We start from the raw sequence: 26,085 nt of genomic DNA on the forward strand, positions 1-26,085 counted from the left end.
TTCAATTTAGACTTTTACATACTCTATAGAAGTCTATTGGTATTCAAAATAGACTTTCATAAAGTTTTAAAAAGTCAAGTGGTATTCAACATTGACTTTTAAAAACTCTATAAAATTTTATAGGTATTAAAATTTTCAATAGACTTTTAATAACTTCATGGAATTCATCAACATGCAAACATTAAAGCCTAATGTACAACTATAAATTGTCAAAAATTGTATTTGGTTCAACCTAAAGATTTGGATGAATTTTTAAAACTTCTAACTCATACCCAAGCTATTTATTTCTCTCTATGACGCTTCACATCATCTCTTTTCTTATCTCTCTCCTTTCATCGATCTTTATCACTCACTCAAATTTTAGAAGTGTATCTTTATATATATTTTCATCTTTTTTTTTTAATTTTTCATTTTTTGGCTGATTGTTCATTTAATAATTTTTTATTTTAATATCATAGGAAATTTTGAATTCCAAAATTGATTTCATGATTTTTAATTTATGATATACAAATTAATGTAATATGCAATAATAATAAAAGATTATCCAAAAAATTATCGTTTAATTCTTAATAATTGAATAGTCTCGCAATAACCATGATTTTTTAAATTCTTTTTAGCAATTTCAATTTCAATTAATATGTAAGCTTTGATATTTCTATTCAAAATTATATCCACACAAATATTCTTTTCACATGTATATTATCAATTTAAAAACAAAGTTACAGATTAATCAATTGATGTATTTTAAAAAATTTACAAACATGCATACAAACCACATATATACATATGTAATGCTTAAATGATTTAACTTTTAAATAAATTAATTCATTTATTAATATAAATATTGAAAAATTATTTCAAACTGAATATGTTATATATGTTAATTAATTGTTGGTTCAAAGAAATTAATAAAAAATAATATGTTATAATTAAGTACAAATTTTTTCAATTCTATAAAAAAATTCACAAAAGTCCATAAAAATCTTGCAAAAAAGTCTACATGAATCCTTATAATTCTTTTATAAATCTGTAAGATTCTGTAGAAGTCAATAAAAATCTATCAAATCCATAAAAGTCTATCGTTTGAAAAAGTCATTAAAAGTCAACAAAACTCTGAATTGAATACACCCTACTTAATTAGGTCAACGATCATAAACTAGATTTCTTGTATAGACCGCACTAGATATCTAAACGAAATTTGCGTCAAGATTGGATCACCTGAATTTCAGAAATCCACCGGTGGTGCGTCAGGGTCGGGGTGGCCCCACGGTGGAAGGATGGTGGCCGAAATTTTTTTCTCCAAATATTGGTGGTGGCCGAATTTTTTCTTTGTGAGTTGAAAAATTTTTGGTGTAAATATTGTGTTGTGTATTTGTTATATTATGTAATCAACATTTCTTAACATACATATAAATACAATACTAATGATATTATTAAATTTGTAGATTTTAAATTTAATAAATAAATAATTGTGAATTCTTTATAACCCTGATCGATGATTAGACAACGTACGTCGATGTATTGAGCGTATAAATCTTGTTTATACAATGACAATTGAAAATTTCTTGTGAAAAACCTTCTAGTATAGATAATTTAATTTAAATCTAATTTTAATTATTTATTTTGTAAAAAATTTATAATTTTATCAAAATTTATTTTCGGAGATAAATTTGATTAAATTTTAATAAAATATCAATATAACCCAAATTTTAGAAAAATAGAAAAATTGCCCCGATCACCTCAAAAGTGACCTCGTGGGGCAGGATTGCCCGAGACCATCTCGGGTACCCTGCATGTGCCCCTCCTACACTGCTTGAACAGTTCGGGCGCACATCCTTGCCTGTCTAATTTTTTTTAATAAATACTGGGCAAGCTGCGTATTGCTTGCGTGCTGCCTGAAAAAATTCCGGGAAGTGAAAGTATTTTTTTTAGGTGCTTCATTTTTTGAATTTCAAACGCGGTTAGAAATAAATTAATTAACATGATTTAATAAATAAACAACGAGATATCATTTGAATGAAAAACATTGGCTCTGATACCATATTAGTCACCATTATTAATATTATTATTTAATTAATTGATATTAAATTTACTAAATAAATAATTTTGAACTTATTATAAACTCGAATAATGACCAGATCAGCGTCGATATATCAATGATAAAAATATTTTTCAAATAATTAAAATTGAAAATTTCGAAGATTAGAATTTCCACTGATCCTTGTTGCCAGCGGCCTGTATCAGTGAACGCCAGTGGCCAGTTTTGTGAACTCGTTCACTAAAACAGACATTTCCACTCTCCTGACTTAATTAGTTGTTAAGCTAACTTCTACCTCTTACATTATATGAAATTAACTTATAAACTCCTTTATAAGCAATCTATTTGATCTCCACCAAACTATAGTCGACAAATTCAACTCTTTGAACTTGACTATCTCAATGAGAACACATAATCCAATACTTGTATGATCTTCAATGGTTAAAGGATGCAGCTAGCTATGTGTTCACAACTTCATGTGATTCAAAATAATATTTGTTCTCATTTGGACTTACTTAATTAGCCTCATTCTTTTCATCAACCTCTTGATCAAGAACGTCAGAACTCAAGTCTGATTGCATCTATCAAATCATGATAACAATATATAGTAAGATCTCCACATGATCCCCTAGGTTTAACTGATACTATCTGCAAAAACCTTAAGTTATTGTTAACATACAGTACGGTTCTTTCAACTCATATATACGATCGAATCTGCAACCATTGGTATATCGAGAGTTGCAAATGAATTCGATAACGATGTGATATATCTTTGGGTAATAATAGTGACATGATACGTGTAACAAGAGATTTTTTTTTTCCCCAAAATGCACATGTCTTACTCTGGCCAGAGATATCACATGAGATATTTTCAACCGTAGGTAGGCAATGAATCTCCAAGTACAATGCATTGATTTTTACATATTTCGAAACTACACCTAACCTCACAACCTGATGACACTCAATGGAGTCGGTAAACGGATCAAACTACATGCTAGTACGTAGAGCTTCCACGTTGTCTCGAGTCAAAAGACTAATGGTGCACAATCATAACCGTTGACTATTCCACTCGAGAAGTGAAAACCATTTGGAAAGTTCGATGGAGGGTTGTTCAGTGCATCATCAAATGATCACATATCTGTATGAATGAACATCTATATGTCCTTACCAATGAAAGATGAGGTTTACATCACAAATACTAGTTTCAAACTCAAGCGACCTTTATCTTTATTTTAGGCAGTTGAATCGATTAGGAACCAGTTTATAATATACAACACATTTTTTTAATGAGTTTCATTATCTTAATTTGGGATACATATCTTATGGTACCCATTGTTGGATTTTATCTATACAACTTGAATGAATATACATATAAAGTAAATGTAATAACTAGATGAAATCATAAATCATTATTAAAATAAAATATTGTTTTTACATAAGAGTCAAGAAAGCTCAAGCCACAAATTGACTCGTTGGATATCTACTCTAACAGCTCTCGTACGTATATATATATTTGCAGGTTTGTCGAGTCCAACAATCCAAAACATAGCGATATAGTCCATACCCTATAAAAACTATGAACCAAAGTTTACAATAATGATATCATCTGTTGTAATAAGTTTAAACTCTAGCTTTTTAATTATACTCCTAAGTAGCTGATATAATAACTTCTCTATTAAGTTCTTAATTTATTTCAGACACCACTAACGTGCGACAGGACTTCTCTACGTCCTCAAATTTTATTTCGCTTTTGATTTCACTCAGAATATAAAAACCTCAGGTCCCTTTTTTTTTTTTAATCACGCAATTCCTTAAAGCAAAATGGAAAGGAAAATTGTTTAAAAAAAAGTGGCAAATTCTTTCTTTTTTGATATCATTTCGGGTCTACGGTAAATGCAAACTGTGTGGATAGCATATATATATGTGCTTCTACCATCTATAAATAGCCCTTATATAGTGCATACAAGACTATAGAACAATAAATCCATAAGCACACTTGAAAAAATATAATGCCTAGAGATAGAGATCCTCTGGTCGTAGGAAGAGTCATAGGCGACGTGTTGGATCCATTCACAAGATCACTAGGACTTAGAGTCACTCATGGCAATAGAGAAGTGAACAATGGGAGTGAGTTCAGGCCCTCCCAAGTGATCAACCAGCCGAGGGTCGAGATCGGAGGGGAAGATATGCGTACCTTCTATACTCTTGTACGTGATTTATATATGTTATTATGATATTCGAAAAGCTTATTTTCTTGGTCTCTGTAGATTCATGTATATATATCTTTATAACCAATTATTATATACATATATATATATGTATATATAGCACTGGCAAATCGAAGAATTTGAACGAAAATCTGCGCAAAAAAATAAAAATAAAAAATCTCATGACCTATCCCTAGCTCATTCATTTGATGTGATCATGGGAATGAATGTATTTCTGTATGTTGTGTATTTGCATGCAAACAGGTGATGGTGGACCCTGATGCTCCAAGCCCTAGCGATCCAAATCTCAGGGAATACTTGCACTGGTGAGATATCTATATGTGTGTGTGTGTGTGTGTGTGTGTGTATATAAAATATTAATTGCTAACTAGCTGGGGTTTCATCTACTGCTGAAAAACCCCAGACCGATCGAACAGGAAAATTGAAAACATTTTTTTATAATTTTTTTTTGATAAATTTAAAGTTCCCTCTTTGTTATTATTTGAATATAAAATCAGAAAGCGAATCCCAAATAGCAGGTTATTGCCCACCATCATTTCTTGGGAACTCACACACACATATACATACACACACAGTATATATATATATATGTATGTATGCATGCAGTGGCGGAAGTCAAGTTTTCATTTCTATTTGGACTATAATTTTCTAAGTCATGGTTGAGCTAATATTGACAAATAAAACCCCCGGACTATCGAAAAAATAAGATAAAAATTTTATGTATAAAAAATATTAGAAACAAACAAGTCGTCCGGATGGTAGCAGCACATGGCTCTGCCCGTGCATGCATGCATCTAATCCTGGGCTGTTACTTACAATTATAATTTCAAAAAAAAAGAAAAAACAACAACATCTAACGTACGTAGGAGATCTAACATATAATGAAATATATATGTTTTTTTTTATATTTCAATAATTAATTAGAATTTTAAGATGGATACCATTTCTCTTTTACTTGACTGATTTGACTTGCATGCACGCGCCTTTCAAAATCCTCTGCGCACAGACAAAAGTACCTTGGCAACACAAAGTCTTTTTAATTGGTGACTGGTCTCTTTTGGGTGGGGCATCCACATTAATTACATTAATAAAAATTACATTAATAAATTAATATATATATATATATATATATATAAATACGTACATACATACGTACGAGCATATAGATCTAACAATTTACTTATTAAAAAAAAAAAACAATTTACTTTACATATTTTTTTGATGAATTAAATTTTCTTATGATCCAACTGGTATACCCCATTAATCTCCATAATATATCATTACGATCCAGGTTGGTCACTGATATTCCAGCAACGACGGGTGCTAACTTCGGTGAGTTGTCTAATCATTGAATTTATTTTTATATGCACATACTTTTTTGAGAAATGAACTCATGGTTCCATACCGAACTATTTCGACATCTATTTTGTTCAATAAATAAAAATTCGAAAACAACGTATATCATATGATGATATAAATCAAATCATTCTAATCCATAAATAATTTGTCTTTACAACTCAAATTCCAAATATGAATCAAAATACGTAGAATCGTCTTAAAATAATAAATAAGTAAATCGAAACAAAATCATATCCAAAGATCTTGAAATTTCGTCCATCACCAATTCCAAAATATGTCTTGCTCTTTGTTCTTGATTTGTTACTCGTTCTTATCTAAGAGGAATAGTAAGGGGTGAGAATTTAAGGAAATACTAAGCAAGTAGAGGATGTTGATGCACAATATATACTAGTGCATAATTTTTGAATATTGGGAATATCAAGACAAGATATAACACAACAAATTACAAACATATAATAATGATATTTCATCTTATTTTATATTATTTAATGATCAGTCCTCAATTTTTAATCTTCTAAATAGCGAGTCAACAATTTTATACACATTATGTATGGGCCATATGATAGTTTTATTCTCACCGTGTAGGAGTCATATAACGGTTTTATACCCAACTTATGAGGATCATACATTTTTCAAGAACTCTTTTTCATATCAAGCTTGAATCATAACGGTGCTTGAAATTCTTTTTTATACAAAGAAGCATGAACGGTCGGATATTTCAAAACATTTACATAGATTTCTATTTTTAAAAACTAACATAATCCCACTTATATATCATTCTTCAAAAACGTGAAGAGCCAAAAGCGGTGATTCATAAAAGTTTGCTTATCTTAAACCTCGAAATCTTGTGTTTCTTGAGAGAAATTTCCAAGTGTTTTGTCTAAGCTCCTCTAGGCTTTTTCGAAAAAATGAGGGAAGGACGTGGTGTAAATTTTGGATGAAGAGAGGTTGTGGCTAACGAGATAGACACGACATCTTCTTCATCTTAAAATTTCAAAAATCACGATAGATTGCAATGCAAAGATTTGAATTTTTTGGTTGCGGATAGATGACGATCTTGATCTGCTTATCTTGTAAATATTTTTTCGGGAGTTATAAATGTCCATCCTGGGTAGAGCAATCGAAACGTGATTATTGAGTTGTTGTACGATTTAAAAATTTTAAATTTCATTTTTAGTACCAGCTATAAATTTTGGTAAAGTTGTAAATGTTCAGTATTACCATTGGTATCAGAGCTAAAGTCACGAGTTCGATTCTCATTAATTGCAAGAAGTACAATTATTGAGAGAGACATTCTTGGATACATAATTATCCTCACTGCGTAGAACAATCGAAATGTGACTTTTGAACTGCTGTATGATTTAAAAGATTTGTGTTGTACCGTTAACAACAGCTATGACTTTTGGTAAAACAGAAACACTCTATTCTACAACTTTTTCTTGAAATATATACATATATATATATATATACATATATATATATATATATATATAGTAGGTTTCTTGTGAGACGGCCTCACGAATCTTTATCTGTGAGACGGGTCAACCCTACTGATATTTACAATAAAAAGTAATACTCTTAACATAAAAGGTAATACTTTTTCATGGATGACCCAAAATAAGAGATCCGTCTCACAAAATACGCCCCATGAGACCGTCTCACACAAGTTTTTGCTATATATACATATATCTTGATGTATGTACATTAAATTTCGAAATGCATGCATCTATCTGGTTTAAGTTTCAAATTATTGGGCACGATCCAATACAAACTCCAAAATTTATTCAATACAATTTGGAGTATATAAAATAATGAATTTCTTTACAAATGGTCCATTAATTTTATGTGACAACGGCTTTACTACTATTCCACTACAAAGAGAAACACAGATTGTGTGGAGCACAATCACTTGAGGCATACATGACATCCGTGTCTTTCTTTTACATCATTTTTTACAATCCCATAAATTATATGCTTTGCGCATGTGCATAAAATATCGATGTTATCAAGAATTATGTAAATTAGATAAACACGCAGAATACAATTTTCCACTAACTTTTGTAGGTGCAATAACTTATAAAAATCAAACCTTTTGTGGTTGAAATATATTTAATTTATTATGTTTTTTAATGTAATTATTAATATATTTTTTTTCTTATATTAATTTCGACCCAAGTAAATTATTTGATTTCCGCTTCTTTGAATTGATAAGTGGAAGCACTGTCTCCTGCAATTATACTTTTTGTCGACTTCCAACTTTTTTTTGTCGATCCTAATGCGTTCAAGGACCCTACAAGCCTCGCCCTAACGTGTCGATCTCACGATTCATCCTACAAATTTTTTTTTTTTTTTGGATTAAAGCAATTATATTATGATTGTGAAATGTATACTAATACGTATATGCAGGACAAGAGATAGTGTGCTACGAGAGCCCGAGGCCGTCGATGGGGATCCACCGGTTCGTGTTCGTGCTCTTCAGGCAGCTGGGGAGGCAGACGGTGTATGCTCCGGGGTGGCGCCAGAACTTCAACACGAGGGATTTCGCGGAGCTCTACAACCTTGGCTCCCCAGTGGCTGCTGTCTATTATAACTGTCAGAGGGAGAGTGGCACTGGTGGAAGAAGGAGATGAATATTTACGTATAATATTTCAACACTGATTATAGGCTTATGCTATATATGTGTGCTGCATGATCATTAGTGTTTTCAAGTCGTCTACTGCTGTAATTGATCTATAGGCTTGAAACAATATTTATACGGGAATAAATAAACAGTAAAAAGGAAACAAGCTTGGTTAATTATATATAACTCATCGTGTTCTATGTGTGATTATATGTCCCAGCGATGGCGTCACCCCATTAAAAACTTTATATATAAAGAGGCGACCGACCGGTCATGTGATATGGCTCACAAGAAAAGAGAATTCTTGTGTGATCACTTGGGACGAGCCTTGGTGTCTGATGCCATTTCTCGTACAGTTTGCTCATAGCATGGCTTGTTCTCTTTGCTTCGATCGTACAGAGAACCGTACGTTGCATGCGGTAATTTAGAAATAGTAAGAGGAAAAGGAAACACGAATCGAGCTGCTCTAGCCCTTTTGAGGAGCCAACTTGACTGCATCGGGCTCGGCTGAGAGGTGGTTTGCGTCCAAGGTGGGCTGAGACAATCACTTCTACTAGGGAATTAAAGCTCCGCTTCCCCACCTTGCTACGTACTCAGCTACTGTTTGTATCCTCCCATCTCGACGGGGAGGTTGGTTAATTAATTTTTATAAGTTTAGGCTATCAAACATGTCCATGACGAAATTACCTTATATTATTGCGCTTAGATCGATGGATTTTATTACCATTGAAATTGATTAACTTGATGAAAAAACATGAGATTACTTTTATTTTATTCATGAAATCAAGGGCTCTCGAGATCTTAGCAGCTATGGCAAGGCAGCATTCCGATATAAGTCGAACAAAGTGATAGGATTGTCGGAGCTGAGTCTAGCTTGGGTATTATTGAACAACGAGAAATAGAACACTGTAGACAAGAAGCATCAAACTGTATGATAGCATCATCCTAGCAAATATATATACACTGTACACAGATGAGGGTTTTTGTGAGATTTGCAGAGTCAAATAAATGTAATTCCCATAAAATTTACGAAAACCACTAGAGAATAAGTCAAGTGTAAATGTAGGATCATTAATCATAGTCTGAGAACTGAGTTTAACACTGAGTCTTATGTATATATTATATTTTTGGAAGTGAGTTATGCATAGTAAGATACAGTTTAGTGCAAATTAATGATAAAATATTAGTTGATTATACGTCTGGTTGTTTCAGCCAACGATACTTAGCTCAAGTTCTACAAAGTATTAGACATCTCCGATGGTAAAAACCCATCTCTAAAAACCCATCTCATTCTCGTTCTGTCACTTTAATGACACATAAAAAAAACATTCATTCGACCTCCACCGTCGAAAAACCCCAAAACTTTTTATTGACGTCAATATAAATATCCCAACTATACTATTTAATGAACTTCACTATCAATTCACATTATCAAATTATACATATACATAATTTATGTATATATGATGTATATTTAATAAGCATTACTTATATTTAGTAAAATGAATATATATAATTTACATTTATTGAAAATTATAATTTTTTAAAAAAAAAATGTGAAAATTTATAAATTTAAAAATAAGGAATACAAAGTGTGGATAATTATTACAAATAATTCATAATATTATATATGAGCATTTTCTTAAATTAATATTGTTGAACTATAGGATGAAATGAAGTACAACAAACGAAGGCAATAAAATTGTTGGAGTGACTTGGTGATCTTGTGAATAAAAAAAATATAGGACGAATGAGAAAAATGAAAAAAATTACGACAGCTAGTTGAAAAAATTTCAAGCAAAAAATAAAAAAAATCAAAAACAATAACAAAATCACACAAAATATTGCACTCAGCAATTTACCAAATTATTAAGATAAAAAAATTAATGTTCAAAATCAGAAAAAAAATGGCAACAGTACGGGGTTTGTGCACGACACCACAGTTGAATCAAGTGAGCTCATGTGAGGTTCGTATGATCCAACGGTTCTGCAACGCACAACATCATATCATGCACCGGAGATGATCTTCCTCACGATATATGACCTATGTGATATGTGGGTATTTCTGCCACGAACAGCAGCTCCTTAAATTAAATACTGTTCATCCTCACCAAACCAAATTTCGGTGCGACAAAAATCCGAACCAAAAACCAAATCGAATCGAACCGTTCGGTTCAGTTAAAAACCGAAATATTTTATATTTTCGGTGTAGCTAAATTATTATTATTTTATTTTATTTATGTGTAGTAATTTTTTTGCTTTTTTTGAGGTTAGCTCATGACTCATCCAAGTTTTTCTTTTGGAAGTATCTGAAAGAAAAAAAAGTATATTCAAATTTCAAATCAGTGAATTAAATTTGTAAATTCAAGTAATTAAGTTTACTTATCTATTTTAAATACATAAACTAATGTTACAATATTTATTATACTAGAATGACTTAATTAAATAAATTTACAAGTGCTTAAATTATTAATTAAGTGAATGTCCGAATGGTTTTTTTATTGTACTTAATTAAAAATATATGTATGGTTGTATGCTTACCACGACCACAAATCGCAAACAAATTTGTACTACATGAACATACAAATTAAAATGAATCGTATTAATATTGGAAAACGACAATGACATATTTTAATTTTTAAAATTCTGTAGCAGTTATTTCAAAATTTATAATATTACATCCTTTAAATATAACATATAATTCAAAACATAAATAAAAATAGAAGTAAAAGATAAAGTACATTACTGTCTTTGAGTACAAGACACAAATGACAATACAAGTGCGAAAAAAAAAAGGAGAGAAAAAAAGGTTTCGGGTCGGTTATTCGGAAAAAAAAAAAAAAAAACTTGAACCGAACACAGAATCGAAAATTATTTTATAATTTTGTCACTTTTCTATATTGATCATTAATATTGTCAAATTTCATTTTAATCATGTATCTTTAGATTTTTGAAAATACTAATAATTTTTCCTCAATAATGTTTATAAAACACTACATCCATGTTACATTGATGCCACATAAGTGCCACATTGAGAAAAAACAATTAAATTGTCCAACAAAAAATTTATCGAAGTAAAACTGAAATTTAACAACATTTTAGGATAAAAAACGTAAAGAGATAAATGTCATATCAGCACTCTTGATGAAACAATAACTAAAATTGCAAAACATAAAAAAAAAATGTGATCAAAATTAAAATTTGATAACATAAAAAACCCAAATTGTAAAGCGAGAAAATTAAGATAAAAATTTCATTTACATTTTAACCAAATGCTGATTAAAGGGCTGGCAACGTTAGTACACTACTTTTCGACCTTGGGTATCTTAACCAAATTGATTTTCAATCGCTAGTTCCCCCAAGCATAATCAAAATCTTTTATTAACATAATTACAATGTTGGTTTATGGTCTGCCACTAAGAGTAAATATGCATCTACTTAATATTAGAACTATTTTTATTTTCAAAGTTGTCAGGTTTGGTCATACATACCTCAATGTTAAAAAAATAAAATAGAAAAAAAAATGAAAAAAAATACCAGAAATACATCCGAATTTCCCAGAAACCTTTTTTTATAAATAAAAAAGAAATGAAAAAAGATAACTGGACAAAGATCCACCATGTGGTGGTGGCCATCCCCGGCCGACTCATTGTTTGCAGGATTTGTATAATTTAATATCTACATTTTCTATCTTGAAAGAACTTTTGAGTTCTCCGCACATAATTAAATTTTATAAAATGGCTTAAATTATATGGGAAATTTTCAAATTCGATGCGTTCATGTTTATCTTTTTGCGATTTTGGTCATCAGTAATATCGAATTTCAATTTCAATCAATTATGTTTTTGGTGTAATTTTAGTCTTTTTTTTAAAAGGCGTCAAAGATGGAACCTCGTGGGAACAGACACCCCCCTCAATTTTTAAGACCGAAGGGGTGTGGGAGGTGAGGTGAGGGGGGGATTACTAGATGAATGGGTGTTAGGATGTGGTGCAATACGATTTGAGGTTAATGTTTTGATAGAAAGATTTGAACTCATAACTATTTGTCAAATGCACACCCAGTTCAGAAATTTGAAGATCCTTTTGGAGGCATTCAATGATATACTTTCAACTTAAAGAATTTACTTCTTCAGTTGTTCAGAAATGTAGAGGTCGACGTTTCCTACCAAACTTTCACGTAACCCTAGTCTATGACACCAGTTTCCATTTTTATCCTCACGATCCCAAATCCTAGATTTCAATTTTGTCGGGTCGTGTTTGGATTGACGGATTTTAAATCCATAGATTTCAAATGTATTTTGTTGTTTATAGAAGATCATAAACTTCAAATTCACTTCTTAGTTATTTATATAGTATATTATGTTAAATATGATTGATTTCAAGTTCTTACAATTATGGTGATATTTGAAATTCATTCTATATACTAATATGTAAATGAGTAAGATATACATTTAAAATTTGATATGCTATTTTATATTTTTAAATAATAAAACTATAATCGAAATTCATATATTTCATATACATCTCCCCAAATACACCATCTCATAATTTCAATTTTTTTCGTCATTGTATAATTAGTGTTAGCCCATATTTGATATCACATATAGTTAATTATGATTCCTTAACTAATAGGCTTACTCAGTATTTTGAGTAGGTCTCTTGTGAGACGATCTCACAAATATTTATCTATGAGATGAGTCAACCCTACCGATATTCACAATAAAAAGTAATAATTTTTCTTGGATGACCCAAATAAGATATCCGTATCACAAAATACGATCCGTGAGACCGTCTCACCCATGTTTTTGCCCAATATTTTATATTTAATAATAAGAATCAATATTATCGTGTGACTAATATGCGTAATGCTTACTTAACTAGATTTATTTTGAGTCTTCCAATTTTTATAGCTACAATTAACAAAAGCATTGATAATTTTCATTAATAAGAACTATTAAAATAAGATTATGGAATGAAGTGGAAGATGAAATATCTGATATTTTATTAATATATAATATACACTGAAAGGGAGAGTGCTCGAACTTTTAGTATTAACTTAATCATCAACGAATTTGAAATTATAGAGTCATTATGTACAAATGACTCAATCAGACGAATTTGAAGTTATAAATAGTCTTTATTTATAATTTAAAAAAAGTTGTCTGTTTTTTGTCTATTTTATGGTATTTTTTGAAGTTATAATCGTCCAAATTCTTGTCTTTATTTTTTTCCCCAATGACAAAATATGAAGCCATATAATTATCTAAATATGAAAACATTTAACACATTTTTAATAAAATATATATGTATTTCTAAATATAAAATAATACAAATAGTATTTTTAAAATAAATTGTGTACATTTTTATCCAACTAAATATATTATTATCTCGAACTAAAAAGTGTGGGGGTATATCTGTACGTGGAGAGAGAATAAATTTGGCGTGGCCATTATTTTATAATAATAATATAATATAATATTTACAAAAAAAAAAAGAAAAGAAAAGAAAAGGAAAGAAACGGAGAGAATTACAGCAATCGTACCGACAGTTGAACCTTGATTTTGCCAATGATCGTAGAAGCAAGGAAGGAATTACCTTCAATTGCAATTTTATTGCTTTGCGAAAACCCATTCGTCTCTCCATTTTGCAGTTCAATTAGCTTAATCATATGCTGAAAAGGTAATTATTGCCTAAATAGTTGGATTGATTTCGAGGGGAGAGTGCTAGGGATGGAATCGGAGGATGAGATGGCAGTGATGATAGAAGATTCCAACGACGATGAGGAATTTTACGGAGGGGGAGATGATGACGATGATTCGGACTCGGAGGACGTCATCATGGACTATGGTGGATTCATGGACCACGACTCTGATGATTCTGATGATTTCTCCTCCTCTCATAACCAATTCCAACACCACCACCATCGGTCTCAGGTTATTATCATGGTTTTTGAGGAATTATTGCTGTGATTTATGTCTGTTTGTCGTTTTTGTTGAAAAGTATTGATTTTTAAGTGAGCGGCGCACAGTTTAGATAAGGTTTTGTGGTTCAGCTAGGTGATTTTACGCGTATTGATTCTTTAGGGATGTCTTCTGCACGCTGCGGATTGGATAGTAGAGGAGTTGTTGGTATTTGATTTCTGTGATCGTTGGAATTTTTTTTCATATATATTGTTTCTTTGATCTGTTGCTTTTATTATATTGTTGAGCTGATACTACTTTTTGAGAAGAAGTGAAATTTGTCTCGGTTAGTATTTGCATTGTAATTTATGGCATATTATCTAGGATGTGATGATAGTGGAGAAGAAATGAGTCTTCCACCTCAGTTTGTTTCTGTCATTTCCCTTGCCTTGGGGGCAAGAGTTGCGCAGCCACGACCTGAGGTCTAGGTGTTTGGTACAAACTTTTAAACATTTTTCAGGGGTCAGAATCTAAGTTATGTCTAAAGATTTTAAAAATTATAGTTAAAACCTGAAATACATAAATCTCTTTTAAGATGAGGCTGGTAAATTGACCCCACCTCCTGCAACACTTCCCCCACCCTAGCTGGGGCCTACAGTTTGGCTTCAAAATGTCTCTTGCTGAAGTCACGGATTAAGAAAATACTTGATTATTTATGCTAACCCAGTCAAATTTTGGATACCTGTGAGGGGCGGAAGGCAGCCTGTGTTCTAGCTTTTGAGTGTCTTATCTGTTCATGGGTAAATTTCTTTAACTCTGTTATGAACTAATAAATCAAGGTTTTCCAACAGCTATATAACACTGAGCGTGTGAAGGTGAAAGTTGAGTGGCCCAAACTGGAGGTTGTAAATGGATGGATTCATTAACCTTTTGCATTTGTGGCAATCTTCACATATATAGAATTCTGTTTAATTTAAAATTATAAGATTGAGTTTGAAACACTCCTTTTACTCTCCAATCTCAAAACTTTTATCCTGGTAATGCAAAATACCGGCCCATTCTGCATGCTTACACTTGATACAATCTTCATTATGCTTTCTGGAATAAAGCATTTGAACAGTTTACATGGTTGCTAATTGCTTATACTCTCTTCTTTAGAACTATACCATTTTGAATGAAGATGAGATTCGAAAACATCAAGAGGAAAGTATCGGAAAAGTTTCTATGGTTCTCTCAATCTCAAGGGGTGCTGCAGGAATCTTGCTCCGCCATTACAACTGGTAGCTAAAAAATTTGAGTGGGCTCTTTTCATTGGTTGCTTGGATTAGATATATCTTTACCATATGTTGTGTTGTTCATACTTTATCATGCATCGTGAATCCTCCATATATGTTTCTATTCATGATATGGTTTGTTAAGCTTATCTTTTTGTCAACTGAAAGTGAATTTGTTGAAGTAAAAAATTGTAATGGATGTGCTTAACTTAATTGAGTTGGTTATTTTATTTATTTTGTGGATAACTCCTTCACATGCGCTCGACTCACAGGAGTGTCAGTAAGGTGAATGATGAATGGTTTGCTGATGAAGAGAAGGTTCGCAAGGCTGTTGGTTTGTTGGAGAATGGCATTCCTCTTCCAAATGCCAAAGAGGTGATTATAATGTGTAGAAGTTTTGTTGATTTTATCTTTACATTTTACATATTATAATCATTTGATGAAAAAACACTCAGTCTACGTTACCTTCATTGAGTATCCATCGAACTAAACATCCACGCCATCACAAGTGGATCAATTAATTCCCAATTCGTGTGTGCTGGATCTTCGGGAGAAGTTGCTTTGATTCCAGTGACATACCCCCCACTATAACCACTGGAGTAAATTTGGTGTGTTGAATTTGTGTCTTGTGGAAGACTTAGCACTATAATTTTGAGCGATAGCAGGAGAAAATTTGGACAGATAAATGGATGAGCAAGAGTCACCACGGCAGTCATTTTTGATACAGCTGTGGTTGAAAATTAGTGATCGCAAACCTGTTATTTGACCATGAGGATATGAAAAAATATTAATTCTATATCACTCATTCTGCAATACATTATAAATAGTGTCACCTCAAAGGTGTAATGCAACGAGTATACATGATTTATGGGATACAAAATCACCTATTGTGGAAAAATAACAAGATATAAACTCCCCTAACATAAAAGATATTATTCATGTATCAATATTCTCAGAATCTCCGGTAGTGTAGATTTCTGATTCTTCTACTTTCATTCATGTAAAATTTAGTCTTTTTCTTTCTCTGCAGCTGACCTGTGGAATTTGCTTCGAAAATTACCCTCGTGATAGGATGAATGCTGCTGGTTGTGGCCATCCCTTTTGTTTCACGTGTTGGCAAGGTTTGTATTTGTACAGGTTCTCTTCTTCTTATTGTTATTATTTGTATGCTTATGTTCTTTAGGGGCAATATGATTTTCTTCTGATTGACCTGAAGGGATATATGTATTAATTTGTCGACTGTTGAATTCTGCTCTATAAATCATTTTATGACATCCGTTTTTTTCTAAGTTTCTACTTGTAATTCATTGTGTAGGTTATATTAGCACTTCCATAAATGATGGCCCCGGATGTTTGATGTTGCGTTGCCCAGATCCATCCTGTGGAGCTGCTGTTGGCCAGGATATGGTGAATAAAATTGCTTTAAATGACGATAAAGTGAAACACAGTCGTTACTTTTTGAGATCATTTGTCGAAGATAATAGGAAGGTAAATGAGATCATGCAACTTTGATATCGAGACATACTTTTTTTAATGTAGCATTTTTTTTCTCATGGAGACTCTCAACACTCTTAGTACTAAGTGCTCGGGCGAATTGCTAAACAGTTGAAGTTAAAATCGTTGCACTTTCTCATTTTTTTTTCCAATAAAAATTGATATCTAGGTTATGGGAGACTGTTGATATCCATGGACTTTACTGGATTGTCTTTTTTTCATACTGGACTTTGTTGGAGCATTGTATCTATGTCTTGTGCTAAAAAGTTTCCATCTTTCTTTAATCCATTTCATCCACGGATGAAATGGTGCCCAATTGGATTTTGTTGGAGCACCGTATCTACGTCTCGTGCTTAAAGTTCTCCATATTTTTTTAATCCATTTCATCCACAGATGAAATGGTGCCCGGCACCAGGCTGTGATTTTGCTGTAGATTTTATTGTTGGTGGGGGAAGCTATGATGTTACTTGTCGCTGCTCCCACAATTTTTGCTGGAATGTGAGTCTTGGTTCACTCTTCTAATCTTTTTCCTTCTTATTCGAATTTCTTGTATTACAATCTCTTTGTTCGAGAATAAAGCAATTATTTTTTTTTCTACTGCATTGCAGTGTGTTGAGGAAGCTCATCGCCCTGTTGATTGCGGAACTGTGGCCAAGTGGATACTGAAGAACAGCGCCGAGTCTGAAAATATGAACTGGTATATTTTGCAATACTAGTTAATTGGAAATCATGGATGTCAAAGTTAATTCCATCACATGTTGTTTCCATGACTTTGCAACACTGTTTTCACAGAACATGGCAAATTTCTGATTGCTTTTAAATGTATTTATAAATTTTCAACACAAACAAGTGGTTGTTTTTGAAAATACCTCGAAGATTAATGAATACCATCTAAAAGTGTTCATTCACGCATTTTTATTTTCTTGATTGATATTTATAGTTGTGACTTACCCACAACCAGCCCCCCAAAAAAAATGGATGTGATATAATTCAATTTTTTTCTTCATATTGACATTTCTAAATCACATTAGTCTGATCTTATTTCAGGATATTGGCTAATTCCAAGCCTTGTCCAAAGTGCAAGCGGCCTATTGAGAAGAATCAAGGTTGCATGCATATCACGTGCACACCACCTTGTAAATTTGAGTTTTGCTGGTATGTGTGTTTCTCTGGTTATGAACGACAAAAGCTCTACAGTTTTAAGAAGTCCTTGATTGTAGATTAACTTTCACTCTATGTACATGGTGATTCTTTTTTGCCCCACCTTGTCTTCTTTTGCATGCTCAAATGATGTAAACTCTCACCTGACTCAAGCTGCTAATCTTTTGTTTCTGTAGAAAATCCTTGTCATTTCATGCCATCTGTTGTGATACACTTGCAGGCTCTGCCTTGGTGCATGGTCCGAACACGGTGAAAGAACTGGTGGATTTTACGCATGCAACCGTTATGAAACTGCTAAGCAAGAAGGAGTGGTGAGTTTATAAATTTGCTACTTTCTCATGTGTTTCTAAAGCTTCATCTTCATATCATGTCTCTATTAAATTCATTCATCTGTTGCATATAGTATGATGAAGCTGAAAAACGAAAAGAGATGGCTAAAAATTCTTTAGAAAGATATACACATTACTATGAAAGATGGGCTACAAATCAATCGGTATGTTCATTTTTCCAACTTTTATGATGTGGTTTGGCATACTTTCCGCTGGTTTCTCAAATTGATTGCAGTGGACAAGATATTTGTGGAATATTTAATTTACTTTTTAGCTTCATTCTCAGTCAATTCATACCTTGTGTGTTTAGATTTGGATTGCAACTTTTGTTATTCACATATAAATAAATGCCTTACAAGAATCGTTCCTTTGTTTCCTCTCATATCTTTGAAATATTGTGAAGTGCATTCCCCACTTCTTTAAAAGGCACCTCACTATCACTTGATTAACAGATTCAGGAATTTTGTGTATTTATCTCAATCCCTCAAGGATTAATTGAGCTAGCAAGTGCTCACAAATCCAATCTAGTTGTATGATTTGGCTCGCAATCGCATCTTCAATTTGGTTGTGATAAACGCTTAATGTGTTCTTATTCTCGAGATATATAATTCGTACCATCATTTGTGATTCCATATTTTGTATATGTTTTGTGTGGATTAGATCTCAATTTATAAATTTTACTATTCTGCAGTCAAGGCAAAGAGCACTTGAAAACCTACACCAAATGCAAACAGTACATGTAAGAAACATACTTCACTCTGCAGCTCGCTAATCCTCCACTTTGGAAGATTTTTACTGTTCCTCGCCCCTTACCGTAAATGAGATCAACTTACCCAGTAATGTCACTAAAATAAATTTCTGGTCAAAATTTCTTTTCAATTGAAGGACCTTTTCTTATTTTAAACTTTTATAGGCATCAGTGTTTTACTGATATATTAGTATTCTGAGCATAAGTACTATAAATTATTTTCAGAGCTGAAGAAGTGTATTGATGATGACTTTATTATGCAGCTAGAGAAACTGAGCGACAAACAATGTCAACCTGAATCTCAGCTTAAGTTCATCATAGAGGCCTGGCAGCAGGTAAATCTTTAGTTTCATAATTTCTCACTCTGGCCAGAGGGCATTGTTTTCATGGATGTGTCATTTATTGGTCACTGCAATTTGGAGAAGAGTTTGCATGGCCAGTCAGTACACATGATAGATGTCATTTAAAGCACTGAAAGGTATAACTTGGACTCGCTTCTCGAGCAGAAAAGGCCAAAAGCGGTGGTTTTGAATAAGTGAATTTCAATGTATCAAACTGTCTTTTTTTTTTTTTTGCTTACATCAGCGCCAGCAAAAATTAGCTAAAAAACAGTCTCTGATTAATGCCCAGCATTAGATGGGGTAGATAAGGTTTTGCAACCTCTTCATCTTCTTTGAAGAACTAACTGTAAATTCTTCTTCTGTATCCTCTAAGTAATTATATTATGTGCTATATTTGGTAGCATTTCACTACTAATTACAAACTCTGGACTCTGACATTAGGACGTGGGATTTATTTTGATAATCCAAGCTCTTAAAGTACGCCAGTTTTATGGCTTATGTGCTTGCATTGGCCTTTTACAGATTGTTGAATGTAGACGAGTTTTGAAGTGGACATATGCGTATGGATATTATCTACCTTGGGATGAGCTTGCTAAGAAGCAGTTTTTTGAGTATCTACAAGGTCTGCAATTTATCCTACTTTGTATATTTTGGTTTGTTCTTTGATTTCATTTTACCATTTTTTCTCTGTATTCTTTAGGTGAGGCAGAGTCTGGTTTGGAACGGCTTCATCAATGTGCAGAGAAGGAATTTCAGGGCTACCTAAATTCTGAGAGTCCATCAAAAGACTTCAATGAGTTTCGGACAAAGTTGGCAGGATTGACCAGGTGAATCCAACTATTATTCTCTCTTCTGCTCGACTTCTGTACTCCATATTTGTTCTGACATCAGATTACTCTATCTTGTTTTTTTTAATCGAAGTTACACCGCACCTGTCATGGACTTTAATCTTCTCTTTGTGTTTGTGCTGGCTTTATGAGCACCATCAATTCATAATGATTGGTTTTTAATATAAGTTTTGCATGGATGACTGTAGCTACTTTCTACATCTAAGCCTTGAGAAGAAGAGTTTTCAGCCATGTAAAATCTGAGTGTGCGAATGATACTAATAATGCTTCTGCTTGGGTTAATTTGAGATGATGAAGTGTCTAAAATGTCTCTTGTTGGCTTTCTTGTATTTGCACACGTTTTAAAGTGATCCATTTTGTACATAGATTGCCTGGTTTGGACTGCACTTTGACATTTTCTCATTACGTGACAAGTCCAGTTGATCTCAAGGGTTAATCAGAAGATTTCTCCAATTTCCTAGAATCCTTAAAATGATTGTCTCGATATCTTGTAGAATAATATTTAATATTTGATGATACGGTGTGTCTTTCAAAGATACTGAACCATGTTCACCAAAGGCACATTGTTCGACCCAATTAATTCCTCCCGTACTATTTTCCTCAAACAAATCTAGTTTGTGCACTTTCTTGCATGAAGAAAAAATTGTCTGGATCATTAGATGTGAAATTGATCTCAACATTGCTCTAGAATTATGTTTTCAAAGTAGCCCTGGTTTATAGATGATTAACCCGTGAGGACATTCTTGAAGTACTGACACTGCATCAGCATGCTGTCTGAGTAGGGTTATTGAGTGCAGGAGAAAGTGCTCTCAACTTAATTATTTAATTTCTCGAAATGTTGAAATGTCAAAGCTAAAAACTTTCGCATGATTTGGACAAGCATTAGATACAGTTGGAGGTGTGAACAACACTTCGTCTTTGGAGGAAGTGTTGGTTTCATCCACATCACAATGATTTCCCCAAGTCACTCTTTCACCAAGTGAAAAATGTGATTTCTTCCTTTCGCTGAGAAGACTTACCTGTTCTCCCTTGGTAAATATTTGTATTCTAGTATATTAACTTGAACTCATTCACCTTTCTCAATTTTAAATATTGCAGCGTCACTAAGAATTACTTTGAGAATCTCGTCAGAGCCTTAGAGAATGGGCTATCAGATGTAGACTCTCATGCAGCAAGCAGCGGGGCAGGTAGCTCCAAGAATCTGAGCAGTGGCAGTGGCAGTGGCAAAGGAAGAGGCAGCCGGGGAAAGGGAACTACATCCAAATCAAACAGTTTTAGAAACTTAGATGACTCGAATCACTGGTCTTGTGATCACTGCACACTTGCCAACGATAAATCAGCTACCATTTGCCGAGTGTGCCAGCAACACAGGTGAACAAACCGGTTCTTTCCTTATTATCTTTAAAATGAAGCCACTAGTATTGGCTGCTTCAGTGTCACGCGCCTAGTTCTCAGTGCTAAAACCATCAACCAGTCTCAGAAGTCTTGGTGACGGGTGAACTGTACATAATCGTTTCGGATGTGTTGGATGCCCGAAAACATTTCTATGTTGTATATTATTTTAATATTTTATACAGTTAGGAGATAAAGACTAATAAAAAATATTTAAATGTTGTAAGGTTTGTAAGTAGGAATGCTGACACTGGACTAAATAAATCTGTGAATTGTAAACGACAAAATTCACGTTTCTATTTTTCATATGAATTTGTTTTTAGTTACATTTTGAGTTTTGAACAATAGCCATCGGTCTACACTTCAATAAATTGCTTGCCTATGATACGATTCTCCTCTAGTCTGTTTTTCTATTTACATTTGTATTTATATGACAAAATTCAGTTTTATCAACTTTACTGATTTTCAGAAGTGTGTACTATTTATTATAGTCGCTTCTATAGTTTCAAATCCAAGTGATGTATAAATTTTGCTTTAAATACTCAAGACAGTAGAAAAATCCCCCATTCTTTGAATTTCAAAGTTCAAAATTACTGAGACTGGTAAGTCAGTATCAGAGGACATAATCACAGGAAAGCTCACAAAATTCATAGCCAGTCTGTGATCGCCGGCTGTAGAGCAACCTCTGCAGTGTCCTTACAATGTAATTTGTTTGCAGCAAGCCGCAAATATTAGAGTAAAACATGTGAACCAGAAGATGAAACCCGAAAGTACCTTATCCTACTAGAATTTTTCCTACCAAAAATCAAGAAAGATCACATTAAACAACTAGCTAGAAGTTAGATTTGTACACGTCGTTCCTGAAATGTTTCTCAGGCCAGGGACTTCTATGTCGTGTTCCATTCGGTAAAATTCGAAGATCCGAGATTCGACCGAGAACTAGGAATATAGTTATTGCAATTTGATCCCTGATCATAAATAGCACTTGCCTTTACTGCTCCACTTGATTGATACAAATTTCTTGTCTGGGGATAAACATCCGTTGATCTAAACATTCCCTCTAGATCTCCCTCGCCATGCCCCACGAAACCATTTTCCCGATTTTGATTCCCATTTCCGACGATCACATGTGCCCATAATCGGCCCCATAAAGCTGTTTCCAGTGGTTCCATTCCCATCTCCATTATTCCCATAAACGGAATTCGACCCTGAGCTATGCTCCATAGAAGAAGAGTCCAAGCTCATCAGATTGTGCAACACGTGAGAAGATTGAGAGAAATTTTGTGCGTTTCCCAACTGAAGCTGATGTGGAATATTGTTGCTACCATTAAAACAATGACTAACTATATCTTGATCTTGTTCTTGTTTGCACCACATCCGGGTTGGGTTCGCGTAACCGTAAATGTTCGATGGCTGAGTTTGGTGGAATCCAATTGTATTCCACCCATAGCCATTTGCAAGATTATTCGGCCAGCAGTTTCCTTGCTCGGACCATTGGATTTCTAATGCCGCTTCTTGGTTTTCGGCACCCTTTAAGCGCTTAGCAGCACTGCCGATCGGTAAAGTGTTGCTTTCGAGTATGCTTTTGACATCATACCGGTTTATTTCGAAGTTAGTCACGGCATTCAGGCCTCGGAATTTTATTGCAGCTATGTCATATGCTTCTGCTGCTTCCTCTTGGGTGCCTTTAGAAACCAAGATATCAGGAACAATATAATGTCATTATTTTGGAAATAAAATTTTAACATATTATGTACACAATATATGTGTACAGTGTGTTATAATTATAAAACTGTTTTGAGTGATTAAAAGTAGAATGAGTTGAAAGCTGAAAATATAATTTGGGAAAGAATTTGAATACATTGTGAATATGCTTGGACTTGGTAAACATCTTCCAGAAAAATAAACAAAATATAGCCAATAACTTCATGCAAGAAGCTTACTGAAAGTTCCCAAGTAAAGGTCCTTGTTCCCTGCAACTCTTCCTATCCTTGCTTGCCACCTTCCATGCTGATGATGTCTGTTAAATTACTCAATCTTAATTTAATTTAATTTGTGAATGGAAAATGCAATGATAACTACTGCATGTATATCAAGTAGTTTGGAATGCAAAGATGCATGTCAACATGCTGAAAACTATATATTAATTATTGACTCCATGTTGCTCATGCCCAATATGTCATAATACAGATACAGATTTACCTTGTAACTCCCCGATAAATGGAAGCGCCGCGTGAGAAACCGCTACTTTTCCTGGATTAAAAATGTAATCATTAAGTGATTAGCTCAGTAGATATATACAAATACAGAACCATTATGCTTTTCCCGTTCATGATTCTTATTAATTCTGTTATCAAAGCTTCAGGTTACCTTCTTAATGATGCTACATGTTCTTGTCTAGTCATGTGCTTCATTTCATCCACTTCTTTCTCATAGTTGCTAATCTGAATCAATGTTTTGGAGGTAGTCAATTATTTCAAGTTTACAAAAATACAAATATTGGAACATTTTAATCCAAACACAGGAAATGAATTAATTGGTTCTCAAGATGATCACTGACAGGAAAATTTGTAGTGGTAGTGGTTCCCCAGTATTTCAAAGCTGCTAAATCATATGCTCGAGCAGCCTTTTCTTCCTTGTCATAACCTCCTAAATATATATACATAAAATTATACGAAGTTCAGAAACAAAAACGTAAAGAAAATGGAAAATTTATTTAATACAAAGTTTCGTGAGTTGTATCAGTTTGCATTGGCAAATAACAGAGTGAATAAAATTAACATGCACGACTTACCCAAGTAAACTGCAGTAAGATTGAATCATTCACCAACAAGTTCACGGAAAGGAGACAAAGAAACAAGTGTTAAAACAAATAATAAATAAATCTTAATTATGATTAATATTTTAAAAAATAAAATAATGGCAGACACTTTATTCATATACCTTGCCTTCCTTTCCGGGTTTGTCCTTCTCTTCTACAACTATTATCCCACAAATGTGCTTCATATCTTCCAGTCCATCTATGCCTGCTCACAGTCAATGATGAGAAGAAAAGATTACCTCTTTATACCATTTAGACAAAACCCAGAAAAGAACCATCATGAAATACAAAAAAATTAAATAAAATAACAAGAAAAATTTATAATCGACCTCGTTACACCACGGTAAATGGAGGTCCTTTGTCCAAACGTGTCTGGATTTTTCCTGGTCACAGACTCTATTGCACCACTGGACGTTTGACTGTCAACTGTAGGTTGTTTATTATTATCTGATGCACAACTCTCCTCTGCACTATTTTTATTAATATTGTTATTACCGTCATTCACAAGTGGTAAGTTTTGAGAGCTTGACTGTGAGCATGTGCTCATGGAAAGTGACAGTGTCTGAGCACCGGCAGGTGGTGCCGCCTTGGTACAGGGCTTTATCTCCGCCGTATGTGGTGCCGTGGGATTGTTTCGGAGCCAGCTCTTTATCATGGAGAGGCCAATGGAAGTGTTGTTGTTGGTGGGGTTTACTACACATTTGTGAGAGGTGGCATCTGTTTCTTGGTATATGTTGTAAGAGCTATCGAGGGTGCTATTGGCTTGGTAACTTGTGGGATTTGTAACATTAGGGTTCTTGAGCTGTTGATGATGATGATCAGCGGTGAAAGAGTGCATCCCAATTCCAAGAAAATTTTCAAGTTTTGGGGTTTCTTGACTCTCCAAATTATGGCTGCCGCATGGGATTATAGTGCTCATTCCCGTTCCTCCCTTCATATTCCAATCTGCAAGAAAAGAAAAGAGAATCATAAGACCCTCAAACTCAACCCCTTTGTTCTGCATGAAGTGAAGTACATAATCATCAAAACTCGAGGGACAGCACCTGCAGAAAATTTTACTTTCAACTAAAAATACAAAAATCTGCAAAAGGGACACAAATCTACTTAAGCTAAAAAACTTAAGAGTAACTGATGAATTTACCATGAGATTGAGGATCCGAGGTAGCAGTGTTGGTGACGTTGAAAGCTTCGAAAATACCAAAAGGAGGTGGAATGACTGAATCATAGGGTTGTGTGAGACCAAAACATTGATCAGAGACTACTACTTGTTGAGGTGAAAGAGAGAATCCTAACCAGTTATTCATAGAACCCATTTTCAAAAATATATTATTATTGATTCTACTTCAATGAAATAAGGTTACAAACTTTTGATTTTGAGAGCGATGTTGGGTTTTTTTCTTTCTGCTAGCGCATATATTGGTGTATATATATGCTATTGAAAGACAAGAAGCAGAAGCTGATGCATGTAATGAAATGGCAACTAAATGTGAAGTGAATGATCTAAAGCAGATTTTTAAAATGTTGGAAAGTGCA

General features: G+C 33.4%; 2 protein-coding genes and 1 pseudogene across 2 annotated transcripts; 2 read left to right on the top strand and 1 right to left on the bottom strand.

Moving 5' to 3' along the window:
- The first annotated feature begins 3,993 nt into the window (after nt 1–3,993).
- On the top strand, nt 3,994–8,417 carry LOC142533908 (protein VERNALIZATION 3). Its single transcript, XM_075640843.1, has 4 exons — nt 3,994–4,245; nt 4,510–4,571; nt 5,558–5,598; nt 8,032–8,417. The coding sequence occupies exons 1-4, from the start codon at nt 4,048–4,050 to the stop codon at nt 8,253–8,255; spliced, it is 525 nt and encodes a 174-aa protein (XP_075496958.1). The 5' UTR covers nt 3,994–4,047; the 3' UTR covers nt 8,256–8,417.
- A 5,342-nt stretch (nt 8,418–13,759) lies between these two features.
- Nucleotides 13,760–22,057, top strand: LOC142532638 (putative E3 ubiquitin-protein ligase ARI8). Its single transcript, XM_075638966.1, has 15 exons — nt 13,760–14,177; nt 15,303–15,424; nt 15,691–15,793; nt 16,449–16,539; nt 16,734–16,906; nt 17,306–17,410; nt 17,521–17,609; nt 17,960–18,067; nt 18,294–18,384; nt 18,477–18,566; nt 19,094–19,141; nt 19,414–19,485; nt 20,014–20,113; nt 20,192–20,318; nt 21,438–22,057. Exons 1-15 carry the CDS (start codon nt 13,974–13,976, stop codon nt 21,712–21,714), a joined length of 1,800 nt encoding a protein of 599 aa, XP_075495081.1. The 5' UTR covers nt 13,760–13,973; the 3' UTR covers nt 21,715–22,057.
- A 243-nt stretch (nt 22,058–22,300) lies between these two features.
- Nucleotides 22,301–26,085, bottom strand: LOC142533072 (AP2-like ethylene-responsive transcription factor BBM; annotated as a pseudogene).

The sequence above is a fragment of the Primulina tabacum genome, chromosome 18 (assembly GCF_025594145.1).
Source record: "Primulina tabacum isolate GXHZ01 chromosome 18, ASM2559414v2, whole genome shotgun sequence".
NCBI lineage: Eukaryota > Viridiplantae > Streptophyta > Magnoliopsida > Lamiales > Gesneriaceae > Primulina > Primulina tabacum.